This window comes from Brachypodium distachyon, chromosome 1 (assembly GCF_000005505.3).
Source record: "Brachypodium distachyon strain Bd21 chromosome 1, Brachypodium_distachyon_v3.0, whole genome shotgun sequence".
In the NCBI taxonomy this organism is placed as follows: Eukaryota; Viridiplantae; Streptophyta; class Magnoliopsida; order Poales; family Poaceae; genus Brachypodium; species Brachypodium distachyon.
Window position 1 is genome coordinate 47,032,759 of NC_016131.3, and position 14,781 is coordinate 47,047,539.

Genomic DNA, 14,781 nt, shown 5'->3' on the forward strand with positions numbered 1-14,781 from the left:
CTTGCTCTCCTCGTCGGCCTTCATCAAAACCTTGGATTTGGTCAGAGAATATCGCTGGCCGGGGATTTGAGGCTGCCGTTAGGTGGCCGGTATTTTCTTTGCCCGTCAACAAAGGCAAGCCAGGTCTACAAGGCTCCACTTAAGCAGCTTTCCGATTTTATTCTTCCGTTTGGCCCCTCGTGTGATGTGAACAAAAAGCGTGTTGAGGAGAAGATTAAAGACGAGAAGAAGGATCACGAAGATCCGTACGTGTCGCGGTGAGCTAAGGTAGCGCAAAAAAGTCGGAGGAGAAAAATGGCTCGATTTGGTCGGGGTTGATAGCGATTCGGCGAGACCTAATCGTGCCACGAGTTATGTTTAGACATGAGAGCGAGCTAGGGTATACTAGGCCGTGTGGTTTGCCGTAGCCCCGTCGGGTTCTACCGGGGGAGCTAGCGCGGGCCGGCTAGTTTTTTTAAAATAATATTTTTTTTCATCAATATTAAAAATAATATGCACTTTGAGAAATTTTCAAAAATAACAAGCCTCGGCTTGAGCCAAACCGACAGGCACTAGTCGGCCTAACTGAAGCCGATTACTACTAATCAGCTTCGAGTATTAATCAACCGACTGCCCATATGCATGCATGCATCTCCCTGGTACATTAGCATGCAAGAGATTCAAGTTTGAAGTAATCCTCATTAATTAAAGCCTTATCAAATAAAATCTAATACTCCCTCCTACGTACCGGTATTACTTGTCTCAAATTTGTCCAAATACGGATGTATCTATATGTAAAAAACGTCTAGATACATGTAATATTTCGACAAGTAAATCCGACCGGAGGAAGTAATATGATTTATATTTTAGACGTCTAGATACATGTAATATTAAATGACTCGAATTTGTCTTACCAAGGGGAATACCGAGGCTGTGCCGTGCATACGTACAGCATGATACAATGAATTAACGCATTGCACGTATATGCTGCTGGTGAGAGATACATGTCCATACATTCTTTCATATACTCAATCAATCTCATATTAAGTGACTCAAATTTGTGTAAATATGGACGTATCTGTATACTAAACATGTAATATTTTGGCACTACATATGGGACGGGGGAGTATACTAGAGTACATGCATTGTTCTACCTCCGTCTAAAATATAAATCATACTATTATGTTACATTTGATAAGGCTTTAATTAATGAGTATTACTTCAAACTTAAGCTCTTGCATGCATATGGGCAGTCGGCTTGGCCCAAACTGATAAGTATTTATCGGCTTAGACGAAGCTGTGCCTTTCGGTTTGGCCCTTTCTCAAACTGTATATTATTTTTAATATTGATGAAAAAATGTATTATTTAAATAAAATTAGCCGCGGGCCGGGCGGCGGCGGCGGATGATCGATTGGGCACAGCAGGGGGGGTGTGTGTGGTCGTGTCGTCCAGTGCAACCGAATCCAGCACCCGCCCTCCGACCCATGCGTTTGCGTTCGCTTGTTGTCAAAAAGGCGTGTTCCTTCCTTTGGCCTCATCGCTGCGCGCTGCTAGAGAGGCTAGTGCCCAGGGCCATGTGCCGGTGCCATGCGGCGCGGCCGGCCACCTACGGCACGTAACTTCGAGAGGCTCTACTCTAAGCAATCCCTGACCTGTGAGGTGGCGTGCTGCTTTGTCTGTTAGTGTATTTTTTAGTCACTAGTGTTTTGGTATTTGAGATCAACCAAAACACTCAAAAACCCAAAAAACACTAGTTTAAGAAGTGTTTTAATTTGGTAAAAAATGGAATGTTTTGTTGAAAAAACTAGGAATAATTCCCATCAAACCCTTTCTACCAAACAACCATTTGAGATTTGTAGTGTTTTCAATTTGAAGTGATTATATTCTAAAAAACACTTCAAAAACTCTAGTACCAACAAGTGCTGAGTCTAATCCATGTCCAGGTCTAACTAGCAGCGCAAGTAAAGTGACGTTACTGGATAAATTAATATGGCTCGTATCGACAGATCCATCCATTCAGGTAAGGTGGCCGCATCCGCCAGACTTGGCGCGGAGATCTTTGCTAGCGACCAAGATTCAAGGCCACACGCTAACAAAAGCCGCGAGAATGTGATTAACTAGCTCACTAATCAGAGCTCTCCCCGTCCCATTGCTTGGACTGGAGCGTTTGGAAAGCGAGACATGGATGCTGCTGGCCGTGTTTAAACTGTTTCGAAATTATCCTTTGGCCTCCGCGGCATGTGAACGGGAGTGTGTGCGTGTAGTTACGTGTCTCTGTCTGCTATTAAATGTGACGATGGTAAGAATAATAATAATGCTGCTAGTAATAATATTCAATGAGGTGGCACGGCAGCAAGCATCAGTCCACATCACACTTTGCATTCAATTCGACACGCCTGTTTTTTGCTTGATTTCGTCGAGTTGTTGTCGTGGAAGTTGAAAAGCTGGTTCTGCCCAGAAATGCAACTCTCTCTATGCGTAATAGAAGTCTGGTAAAACGCCCAGAACTTTCTTTATTGCAAAGCTTTGTCTTGCTCAAATGAGTTCGTTTACCCTTTTTCCCAATAGAAAAGGGCGAACCTAAGGTACACAACCCACACACGGCCACACAGGCACACACATCTCTCTCGGCCACATCAGCATGAGCTGCATGCATGTGTGCCCTTGTACGTGCTAAGAATTAATCGAAGGTTAGTAAACTGTTTGCCGTTCATGGTAACAAATGAACTATGCACACGACACCAGCGTACGTTAGGCAGAGATGTGGGAACGGAAGGTGACAAGTGTCAATAAAGGCTTCTGAACGCAGCTGAACCAGCTACTTATTCAGGGGTGGTACTGATGCGATGACATTGAAACGTGCAACGAGTCAGGCACTGACTCTGATGGATGATCAAAACTTTCACCGAATGTACCCGAAAAGAAGCTCGAGTGCTATGTCAGGACACATTTATGAAGCACCAAGAGGGATTTGGGAGGCATCAGATCAGGACCCACTTTGTATGTGCATACATAACAAAGTTCTCATTGCAATTTGTTTGTAAAGATGTAAAATGTAAATGCCAATTGAACCTGAATAGTTAGGCACCATGCACAATCTGGCACCGAATAGACCAGTCGGATTTTCAAAATCAAAGGGGTTTCAGCATATGTCGTGCAAAGGTATGACACACTGAGCTCGACTAAACAAAAGAAAATACACTGAATAATAGCATGGTACAATTACAACACATTCCTTTGCTGCCTGAAATGAGCAGGAGGATGAAATTTTTGGTTATCCTCAATGTGTGATATACACCGATATATGAATACATTTTCGCAAAACTGGAGATATATTTGACATTATAATTGCTGCCAGCTACTATACAATATAGTCAAGGATTAATGGCAAAATCCAGCTAGTAGTGTACATAACTCATTAATAGGCGCCAAAAGGGGAAGAAATGATGGAGGACTAGAAAACGAAAACTCGCCTTTGCCAGTGGCACATTGAAAGAGCTATCATAACATTATAGACACAGGTGGCACTACAATCCAGCAGGAAAATTGTTGATTTGCCTTTGTTCCAGTCTGTCCTCGCCATTCGCTTTCTACGGAATCCGGGTAAGCAGCTTTGCCAGCAGCACACTGAAAGAGCTATCATAACATTATAGACACAGGTGGCACTACAATCCAGCAGGAAAATTGCTGATTTGCCCTTGTTCCAGTCTGTCCTCGCCATTCACTTTGTACGAAATCCGGATTCGCATCGCAAGTGGTTTCTATGCAGAAGCAATTCAAAATCAGATATTAGAATCGCAAAGAAATAAGAGAGAATGGTGACTTGTGACATAATCCAAGTCTACCAAAGAATCCTCAATGTTCCAACCCGGCTGACTATAGGATGTTTCAGTAATGGATTGAGTGCTTGCTTCCCTGGGGAAGTCCAATATGCTAGGTTCATGTGCACCCAGCCACCCGTTTGTGAGTTTGTACACTTAAAAAAATACTAAAAAAACCATGCTGCTACAAAGTACTAATCTAGGTCCAGGTACAAGAAATCATGAAAAAATAACATATGCGTCATGTACCAAAAAAAAAAGAGATGTTAAGTTATAGAACAAAGGGATGCTCTTATTCTTTTTCTATGCAGCACATAAACTATAATATTCTTTGACAAATTTGTGTAAATGTACCTGATTAACATTTCATAGTGCCATGATTTTTTTTTTCCGAACTCTTTAAAGTGCACAAGCAAGCAAATTCGCTAAGGGTTGCCTATGAACCTATGTTGCTTCCTTGTCACTGTATGAAGCATTTGGCTGTGTATAGATAACAAAACCAATTCTAGACACACACCACCAACAAACATAGAAGGTAGAACTGATTGCAATGTCAGAGAACAGATGTTTACTCAACAATAGAAGAGAAGATTGAATAATAACAAAAATATACTTAAAGAGTTGAAATTAAAACCTAGTGACGGACCAATGATACTAAGGAAAGGTATAGCAGACAAGTGAGAGCAGGGGCGGATCTACACCCTGGGCAACCTGGCTATAACCCCAATTGTGGCCCAACTAGTAGTGGTAATCCCACTAGTAAATCTATGAAAAAAAATTAGAATCTAGCAGTTCAGCCTGGGGCTTTTGTCCAGATCGGCAGGGGCTAATACTAGCAGCCAGCCCATGTACTTCTAGGCCCAGCAAAACGTGAAAATAACTGTGCTCTTATACATGATGCACCTGGGTACAAAATAATTATGCTTTTTGGCCATTAAAAGTTTAGCCCGGTCATGCCCAAATCCAGGGTCCGCCACTGAGTGAAAGACATGTTACATGGCCTTGGCACATGAGTTTATAATACTTTGCAGGACCATGCAAAAAAAACTGAGTTAATAGTTGCTTGGGCTCGTTCAAGCTTATAAAAAAAATAACAGTGGTCAAAGAAAACCAGAAAAAGGTCCTACTACATTATGAAGGGCATATTGTTAAATACCTGTCCATGTTGATTGTTAGTTACACTGAGGCTTTGTGTAACTGAACCGTTTCCACTGGCTGGAAGGATGCTGCTGCTAGCAGGGTCCAAACGCAACTGGATGAACTGAAACAGATATTTGGACAGAGAAATGAACTATCAATCTGCAGTATCTGATAAGTTAATAACCACAAGAGAATTACACTGCTGCCCACATTTCAAAAAAAAACACCCAAACAATTAAAAGCATCTTGTCACCCCAGCCATTTGCAAACATTTTTTATTAAACATTTCAACTAATGATTTGAAGAAACCTAAAAGAAAACTGAAAGTGTATCAACCAGGATGCTTATGATGCTTGAGAAACTTAAGAGTAGATGGAGTAATTTGTTTTCATGATGAACACCTGCTACTCAAATTCTATCGGCACAAAAGAGATAGCTTTTGACCCAACAAAATTCAAGTTAGACTGCAGAAAGTAAACTAGACAAATAGTTCGTTCTTACGTCCCAGACTCCCAGTGTGCACCGACGTATTTTTGTTATGAAAGGATAAATTGCTGGGAAGAGGGTGTATAATATCAGAGGCGATCACAAAATAACAGTTCGAGCTTTATACGTACCTTTGGCACAGCAGCCTGAAACATGAAATCTGTCAACGCAACCGATGTTAAATTGGTAAAGCTGACATGCATGGTAGTCTCCTGTGGTTTTCCAGGCTGCTTTTTGAAACTGAAGGTGATCTTAAGAGTTGCACTCTGGAAAGCTGTGATTGACGGGTAAGCTGTATTCTCATCTGGAGAGCAAGCAAGTAGACTATTATTAATTTCCTAATGATTAGGAATGCTACTACTAAGATAATGAAGTGATCGGAGCGGACCAGGAAGTGGTGTACTCGAGGGCAAACCATCTAGAAGATCCATCACTTGAGGTGTAGCAGGAGCATGTTTTGTCACTGCTGCATGGTGCTAGAAAACTAAGCACGGATGATAGACGAGGGGGGAAAGATCAATACAATTTACTTTACCTTGGCCAGGAGTGATGAAGTTCGATGTTGTTGGTGGGCCATTTTGTACAGGAAACGAACCAATAGATAGAAGATCCATCAGAATATCTGTAGTTGCAGATGGAGCTCCACCTTAAGATAAGCCAGAAATAACCTCATAAGCAAGACTTGAACCAGCAATTTACACTACAACAGTACAAGTGTACGGCTAAGAATGGACACGAGGGTCTGTTTACAAGAGCTAAACTAGCTCAGAACTGACAATAACATTGAGCCGTCCTAAACAAGACAATATTCATTTAAGCTTAATCTTCCATCAAGTATGCATTACTGAACACAAATCAGTATCAAATGTCAGAACTCAGAATCACTAGACAGATTAAAAAGCATTACTTGCTTCTTTTGTGCAAATGGAGAAGCATCAGATGAAAATTAGGAAAATAATAAAGGGCCAAAACCTGCAGTAGATGAGTTGGTCAAGTCAATGCCCAAAAGATCCTGTAGGAAATTATCAGGCGCCGTAGTAGTGGCAGAGGTAGTAACTGGAACATCATCAGAATTTAAATCAAGTAGATCAGGTAACGGAGCTGCTGGTGGTTTAACTACGCCATTCGGAATCTTAAGTGAGCCTGCAGGAGTAGCTGTTGTAGCAGATTTAGTTAATGAAACAGTTGCTTGTGAAGAAGCGGCTCTCTTCATCAAATAACTAGCTTCATCCAATACAGGCATCCGCTCAAGCAAAGATGATCTGCATAAGCACCAGCATTCTCAAGATTAATTTTTGTTAAAGAAATGATGTTAGTACAGATTTGAGCAATAGTGGCAAAGAGCTGTCACCGACTTTATAGACTGATGTCTTTGTATAATGGAATTAAATTCAATTGATCTTTGCTGTAGTTCAAGCACAGTATTCCCTTTATTCTGTACAACGATTTCTTGTATCCTCCTGGCAGCACAATAACAAAAAAGGATCACAAATTGCAAACACTTTGTAGTAGATAACACAAAACCACATAAAGATATGTGTAAAAAAGCATGCCTGCTTAAGGCAAACAAAAACAAGCAACATAAAGTCATAAACAGAAATTTGGAAAACATGGCTAACAACTCAGGCTTTCAGCAAGTTGAAGCTGCATGAACATTGTATGCATCTCAACCAAGGCAAAGTCAAATGAAGAACAAATGGTGTATCTAACTATCTAAGGATCGTCATTAAACCAATTACATCACCGACAGTTAGTTTTTATTCAGTAGGCTCATGAAAAAAAAAGTTCATAAAGAAATTCAATGAGCCATGATTACTAAAAAAAAGATTGAAAAATGTAAGGTTGCAATAATTTTCAAGTTAATACTTGCCATCAGATTGCTTTTTTTCCTAGTAAACATGTATAATCGGTAGGCATAAATAGTTCAGGCACATGTGCCAGTGGAGTCGAGAATTGAAAAGGATGATCCTACACCCATAGCTGGTATTGCCTACACTCTACAACAAACACCTCAGGTCAATCAGGAGACCTGTGAAACAAGTTAATTGAAACATAGGAACTTCGCCAGTTCATGCTAAAAGCAGATGCACATCTGAATCATTTGGCAGGTTATCTGACAGTAATGCAATGCCAAGTTGAATGACAACTTACTCTGAAGTTGGTGGAAATCGTGAGGAAAGCTTCAAAAGAGCAACAAGACACATGGCCCGTGTTGTAACATCTACAGAGTAGCGTTTAAGAGCTAGCTCTACAGCATCCACAGCATCAGATTCTGTTACCTGAACAAGTTCAGGCATTGGCCAAGCAGTTTGACAATAGTAAAACTAAAGAGCAATTCTATTAAATGAAATACATGCAGAGAAATGGCACTATCCACTCGAGAAACATTGATCTAATGAACTGAACTGGCATGCTCCAAGAAAGTTATAGTTCAGCACTGAAACATTTATGTGCATGTGTGGCTAAATGAATGATCAACTAACTTTCATGGCGACAACAGCTACAGCTAACATAGGTAATTTCAGGGTGATCGTTGAGGCAAACATAAGTATATCCCAGGGCTACCCCTTGTCAGACTTAAATATGGACTAAATTAAGATCAAGCACAGCAGATGTGCAGTTTGCATGTAGAGAAAAAACAAGAGTATTTGAAGCTATAAAATGAAGTTCTCATCGCGTAGTGAATTCTCGGCAGAAAAGGTATCAGCTAATAATGATGTCAGGCAAAAAAATCAACTCACCGTGACTGGTTCCTCCACATCCAGCATATTAATATTGTTGACCACCATCTCACCATATTCACCAATGCACCAAACAGCTACCCTAACTAAACTTTCCTAAACAATTCAAAGTAGAAGAGATCCATGCACATTAGATAGGATCAAATTCAATCAGATAGTTTTACAAAAAAATATTAACTGTTTCTCCATACTTGTGCACCATATGCTTGCAATGCCTTGTATAATGATCTGACTGAGTATCCTTGAAGCTCAGATGCATTGCTTATTAGAACTATAAGAGCATGCCATACATCATCCTTCACAAAGTTTCCAGCCTGTGGATATAGAAGGGTATAGTATAAATTTGCATATTCCTTATTGACCCCATTCAAGAGAAAAATGGCTCATGGTTGTACTTATCTACATACCAGAGATAAAACCTTGAACATCTGGTCTAAGTACCATAGCTTATCTTCAGAAAACCTATTAGAATTAAAAAACTGTTATTACTTTGTAAATCAACAGGAGAGAAGGAAGTTGTAATTAACAAGACACATATACATCTAACAAATAAGTTGATAATTCACATGTGATGCAGTTAAACAGTAGTAAGGAGGCAAGGAATGAATGGCAGCTTCATGTGATTGTCAAAAAGGCACTAAAAAACACCAAAAGGCAAATTTCTGAACCAAAAAGCTGATGTTACAGCCTATTAAATAGTACAACATGAAAGAAAATTTGTCAGAAGATACTATTTTATTGTATATTCCAGTATACCATCCAGAATTAAATTCATGTGATGAGCCTTTTGCTATATTCTAACAGGCCAAAAGAAGAACATGAAAAGATGAGGCCTAATGTTAAATGAGAAAATGAAACTGTTCCCTGTTGTTAACCAAATTTGTATACCCTTGGTTCAACTTCCACTGTCTCGCTCTGAGAGATTGTATTAAAGTATAACAAGCAAAATTCATTATCTATAACAGCATTTATTGTTCGTGAATTATGCTCCAAGATAAATGTAAGAACAGTTGATGTACAGGAAATCTTTGGAGCAACTACAGAATAGCAAATCAGGCGTTCTTCCAAAAGCCGTAGAGATTATGGATGTGTCAGGACTTACTTTTCAACTATTGAGCATATCTTGGCTGTGAGGTCTTCTTTGAAGTCTTCATCACTTACTTCTAGGTAATCAACAAGCTCCTTAGTCAAAGGCTTTACATTCGTATCATTGATGAGCAGGTACACAAGTTCAAGGGCCCTTTTACGAATAGAGACATCTGCATCCTGAGAGTAGATATATGATTGAAAAAATTTAGGTGAAAAAGGAAAGGACCTAGAAGTCCAGTAACAAGCAAGTGACTAGCACACTCATGAACAGGGTGAAATGCAATTAAAAAAATTAAAAGTCAACAAAGTTTTTATTGTTAGGAGGAAAATTACACAAATGCTTACTCAGAGATCAAATAGTTTTTCTAAGCCAGAAGGGGAGGGGAGGTGACAAAGGTAAGAAATCATTTTTCTCTTGTTTCACATATCACTTAAGGAAGGCATCCAGATAAGAACAGAAATGAGCCTAACCTGGGGAGGAATGCAGGAAAATCAAAGGAACTGTATTCATCACTATGTGCTAGTTATGTCTAGTTATCTTCTCAAAAGATGGAGAAAAGAAAGACAAACGTCACACAAACGACAAAACTATCATAGGTGAAGTTTATCGCAAAGTTGTACATGCACTTTTTACTTCCCCAGAAGAAACACGATTAACATAAAGCATATTATACCATAGAATTGTATGCTTGATTACCTTGACACACTCTAATATTGTTGCCCTGTGCCTCTGTACTGCTTGCGTGTCTACAGCCATGGCCCTCATTAGCATATTCAGAGCAACGTATCTGAAAACACAGTATGCAAAATAAGTATGTATCTATCTGCTATCAAAACATTATTATTATGCTATTAGAACAATAGAAAAAAAAAAGCCCCTACATTCATCCACATGACCCAAAATTTTATGGTCGGTTGATCGTGGTGGGTCCAGATTACAAACGGTGGAGGATAATTACAAATACATAGAGGTATACATAAAACAACTATTATCGAGATATAGTGAGAAACTTATTCACGAGAATAAGCTGCTTTGGTCAGTGCTTGCACAAGATGAATGAAGGGATTAAGGAAGAGTTTTAGATAGACTAATCTCGGGCGTTCAGAATTGAAATTGGCTAGTTTTTTACCAACAATATCAATTGATAGCTACACAAAAACAAGCAATTGAACTAATGCCATATATGAATTATGCGGATCGGAAAAAACAAGTTGATGATACAATTCCTGATATTCGAGAATAATTGTACTCATAGTCACCCGTAGGTAATAGCGGTTGGAACTTGCAAACTACGCTCATCTACTACAGTCTAGGACACAAGCCAGAACTAAGGATCGATACCCATACGACTGCAAACAAATTAACATCTTTGTTCCAATATGTTATATGTGTCAGTTGTTTAAGAGCAAGAGAAAATTTACCTTATATTGTTATCACGGTTGGACAAGAATCTACCCAAAATATTAATTGCCAGCACACGTAAACCACTAGTAGCTTCTATGCTCATTATGGTCTCAACACATTCATATAAAATAGCATTTCCAGCATTCTTGTTTGACTCAGTTTTTGTTGCAACCTGGAAATCCAATACAAGTGTTATCTTTGAACTACCAACTAAAAGATACACAAAGTGTAAAGGATAACCAAAAAATATTACTGGAAAAATAACGAGGGGAAAACAGTCTTCCTACACAGATTTATAGCAGTACTCCAAGCAAGACCTAAATGGAAGAATATCTTAAAGAACTTTCAAATCACTAGAACTAGTTCCACTAAAGGAGAGATAATTTTGCTATACAGCATGTGACTAATGCTCTACATGTACCCTGTAACGATCAAATATCTTGTTCACCAAACTGATGAGAGTGTATGTGCTTAGAAGTTTGAACGGAAACTTTGCTTTGCATGTTAAGTTGTAAACCAAGGATAAACAGATTACCTGGGCAAGAATATCATTCACATACTCGCTGCAGTCTGCATCTCCTTGACCCAAAGTCCGCATGAGTCTCAGAACTCGGATATGCAAGAATGGATCTGTAATGCCAGCAATGTCATATTCAGGAGCGTAAGAACTATTGGTCACATCTCTCAGTATCCGGACCAAACCTTCGACGCAGTGCTGAAACAGCAAGATTTTATCAGAACAATTAATTGAATAATGTTCGCAATAATCTTGCAGGTATAACCTCAAAAGAATATTTACGAGTATAGTAAACAACATAAAAATGTTCTTGCTTTTTTAAGAACACGACAGTGAGCACAAATGTTTCATACAGAACAGTGGCAACAATATTATAAGAATATTGTAGAAATTGTTGCGTAGATGCATCACCAAATGGATGATCTGAAGGAACAGGGACTGGGATCGATTTTCATACTTTCCAAAAGCTGGCCCAGAAAATAGCACCGTACCTTTCTCAAGTACTCCAATGCTTCTTTGCTGGCTTTACAGAGTTCTGTGCAGAGCTGGACAACAGATATCAAAACCCCGTGATGCTTTTCCTTGATGTTCTCTGCAGCAGAACCCATGAAGTTTTCTGCCAAATCTGGAACTTTTCTTACAATCCGTATAGAGCACAAGGCAGCCTACAAAAAGGAGTTCTATAAAATCAATAATAGTTTTCCATGACACATATTTTAAATTAACAAAACAAAAAACACCTAAGCAGTATGAAAACTACAAGCATAACAAATGTGCATGTTGTAAGGGTTTGAAATAAGTATGGTATTGATCAGAACAACCCAGAAGTAATGAATTGGTGTTCAAGTGCAAATTTACTGATGCTAAACTAACTATATCATATACTACAGTAAATGATGGAAGTATCATTGCAAGTGCAACGCTTGAAGCATCCAAATAGTAACACTTTCATATGTAGAATCAGACTACTTGAATGGAAATACTGCCATAGCGCTCAAAACAGTGTTAAGAGAGGGCTAAAATGTCACCATTCTAAAATGAGTACCTTCTTCTTCGTATTCGGATCCCTACTTAGCAATAGCCTTTCCACCTCAGGTGCCAGATCACGGGCCATTTCAGCAGAACAAATGTTCCCCAGGGCACAGAGTGCGAGCCCCACAATGAACTGGTTGGAGTGGTTAAGATCTCTGCCCACGTTAAGTACTAGCAATTACCCAAAGTTCAACATAACATTCTCAAAATAACAATAGCACATAACAGCAGCGGTCAAAAGAAGAGTATAAGCATAGGCAGGCAAGGCGGATACTGCTTGAGGGAGTTGGTGACGAGCATAAGGACCTCCTGCCGCTCGTCAAGCAGCAGCATGAGGCCGAGGTAACCGATGCGCTTCTCTGGGAACCCCGCGGCAGCGATGAGCTTTAGGCACTCCATCTGGCCGAAATGGGTGGGGTACCCGAGCATGTGTATGAACATGAGCTTGGCCATGTTGCGGTGCCGGTAGTCCTGGTCGCCCTCGCTGATGGCCGCCCGTATCGCCGCGCACTCCCGCCGCACTACGGCCCGCTCCTCCGACGCCGTCTTGGACGCGCGTATCGCCCGTATCATGTCCCTGCAGCAACGCCACACGCCCAGGTTACACGACGGACGGATCGGAAGGGTGGGGGGGGGGCAGGGGGTTGGGGGGGAGGGGGCGATCCGAGGCTCACCGGAGCCGGGTGCCGGAGGAGAAGGGGTTGATGGAGAGGTCCATGACGAAGTGCTCGACGATTAGGCGGCGGGGGTCTCGCCGTCGCGGGGGAGGGACTAGGGAGCGCGGAAGAGGAAGACCGCGACGACGGCCGGGCGGATCTGGAGGTGGGCGGTGGTGGGAATTGCAAAGAGGCCCCTGGTTTTGTTTATTTTAGTCAATTTGGGAATAGTTAGGTCTTCAGGATCTAATCACCTACGCTGATCTCACTGGCCCTTCATTTGCCTCTCTTAGTAGTGCTAAGCATCGGGGCTAATTCTAAGAACAACCGATCTTTTCATTATCTCCGTAAGACCCACTTGTGTTTTCTCTAATCTTTAACAACACAAAAAAGACCCACTTGTATGTTTGCAGTAACATGATGGATCATTATTTCTTAGATAATCCTAGAACGTGTTTTCCGATTATAAAAATGATGTCTTCGCACTTACAGACCACTAACACCACACCCAAAGGACCCAAATTGTAGATGTGACTGTGTCTTTTAACCATGATCTTTAATTAGTTGGCCTTTCACATAACCGTTAAAATGAGATCAAACTCATATTGAACACTCATAGTGAATTAAATCATGCCCGTAATTCAAACTCACCACGAAGAGGTGGTTCTCAAAGTGCATCGATATGGAAGTCGGTGGATTGTCTCCTTTTTGAAAAAACTGCACTTAGTTCTACTTATCTGGTCTCCTAAATTTTATTTTAAAACATAAGAATGCATAAATGGTCAAGTAGGTATCAGAAATTGATGAAAGTTTACAAGGCCATGTGTATTAGTCTAAATAGCGGATGATTTTGATGTTGTACCAATATACCATGTTACGCTAGACCGTACAATAGACACTTCGCATGCTAGGGTGCCTATTTAGGCCTACTTTGATTCAAAGGATTTTATAGGAATTTTGGAGAGTTTATATTCTTGCGAATTTGTTCTATGTTGGTCGTTTGATTTGTATGATTGATTCTTATACAAATTTTTCGAAGGATTCATGTGTACTGTATTTTATAGGAAACTTCCTATGCACTTCAAACTCTTGAAATAATTCCTTTGTTTTCCTATGATGCAATCAAATAAACTTTGGCAGAAACAAATTTATGCATAAATTAGGTGGTGATGATGCTGCAATCCTGCATTTTCCCTCTTACCGCGTTGTTCCAATATTGTGAATAAAGAAGCCCTTAGTTGTCTATTTAAGACACACATAGTTGGCTCAATCCCTGAATAAATACCGGTTAGAGTTACAATAAAAATCAACTAGAGTTGCAGATGATGATCACACGACATGAGAAAAGACGTTTGTATATATACAACGATTTTTACAAGAGTATAGGGTATTAGTTATACAAACAGACTGCTTCACTTTCCTCAAGTATAAAAATATCCTACCTGATGTTGGAAACAGAGATCGGCAACAGATTATTGTCATGTCCTAAGCTAATCGATATAATACTCATGCGTTTTTCCTAGGTCCACGCGTATTAGACATGGAATGACTCACATGTGATAGATATGATTTTTACTTTGCAGTAACATGTATGGATTTATGGTCATTAAGAAACGAGTTGTAAGTATAGTTGCACAGAATCTTATTGCAGTAATGCAGTAAAAACACAACATGCAACATGTTTAATCTGAGGTTTGTGACATGTGTATGTATGATCAACGATCCGACGTTTACAGGTTTTATGTACTGCACCCGTCCAACAAAGGATGTCTCAACTTTGACTAAATTTGAATGCATCTATACACTAAATCATGTCTAGATACATTCAAATTTTGACAAATTTGAGACATGTTTTGTTGAACGGAGGGAGTACTGCAATTCTGATACCTTCATGTCTTGGTTGGTACTATTGTA

General features: G+C 40.0%; 1 protein-coding gene across 3 annotated transcripts; it reads right to left on the reverse strand.

The window, feature by feature from the left end:
* Window positions 1–3,158: 3,158 nt before the first annotated feature.
* LOC100842707 (AP-1 complex subunit gamma-2) lies at window positions 3,159–13,054 on the reverse strand. Of its 3 annotated transcripts, none has more exons than XM_010229690.3 (19): window positions 12,886–13,054; window positions 12,486–12,788; window positions 12,225–12,366; window positions 11,671–11,844; window positions 11,198–11,377; window positions 10,680–10,834; window positions 9,955–10,045; window positions 9,271–9,434; window positions 8,576–8,630; window positions 8,360–8,482; window positions 8,169–8,264; window positions 7,579–7,706; window positions 6,783–6,887; window positions 6,400–6,689; window positions 5,963–6,073; window positions 5,816–5,890; window positions 5,559–5,731; window positions 4,958–5,062; window positions 3,159–3,741 (listed from the first exon to the last, which is right to left on the reverse strand). In XM_010229690.3, the coding sequence occupies exons 1-19, from the start codon at window positions 12,927–12,929 to the stop codon at window positions 3,646–3,648; spliced, it is 2,610 nt and encodes an 869-aa protein (XP_010227992.1). In that variant the 5' UTR covers window positions 12,930–13,054; the 3' UTR covers window positions 3,159–3,645. The 3 variants fall into 3 exon arrangements, with proteins under 3 accessions (XP_010227992.1, XP_010227991.1, XP_014752971.1); XM_010229689.3 differs by having other exon boundaries at window positions 5,816–5,893; XM_014897485.2 differs by lacking the exon at window positions 12,886–13,054 and having other exon boundaries at window positions 5,816–5,893; window positions 12,225–12,364; window positions 12,486–12,629.
* Between the last annotated feature and the right edge of the window lie 1,727 nt (window positions 13,055–14,781).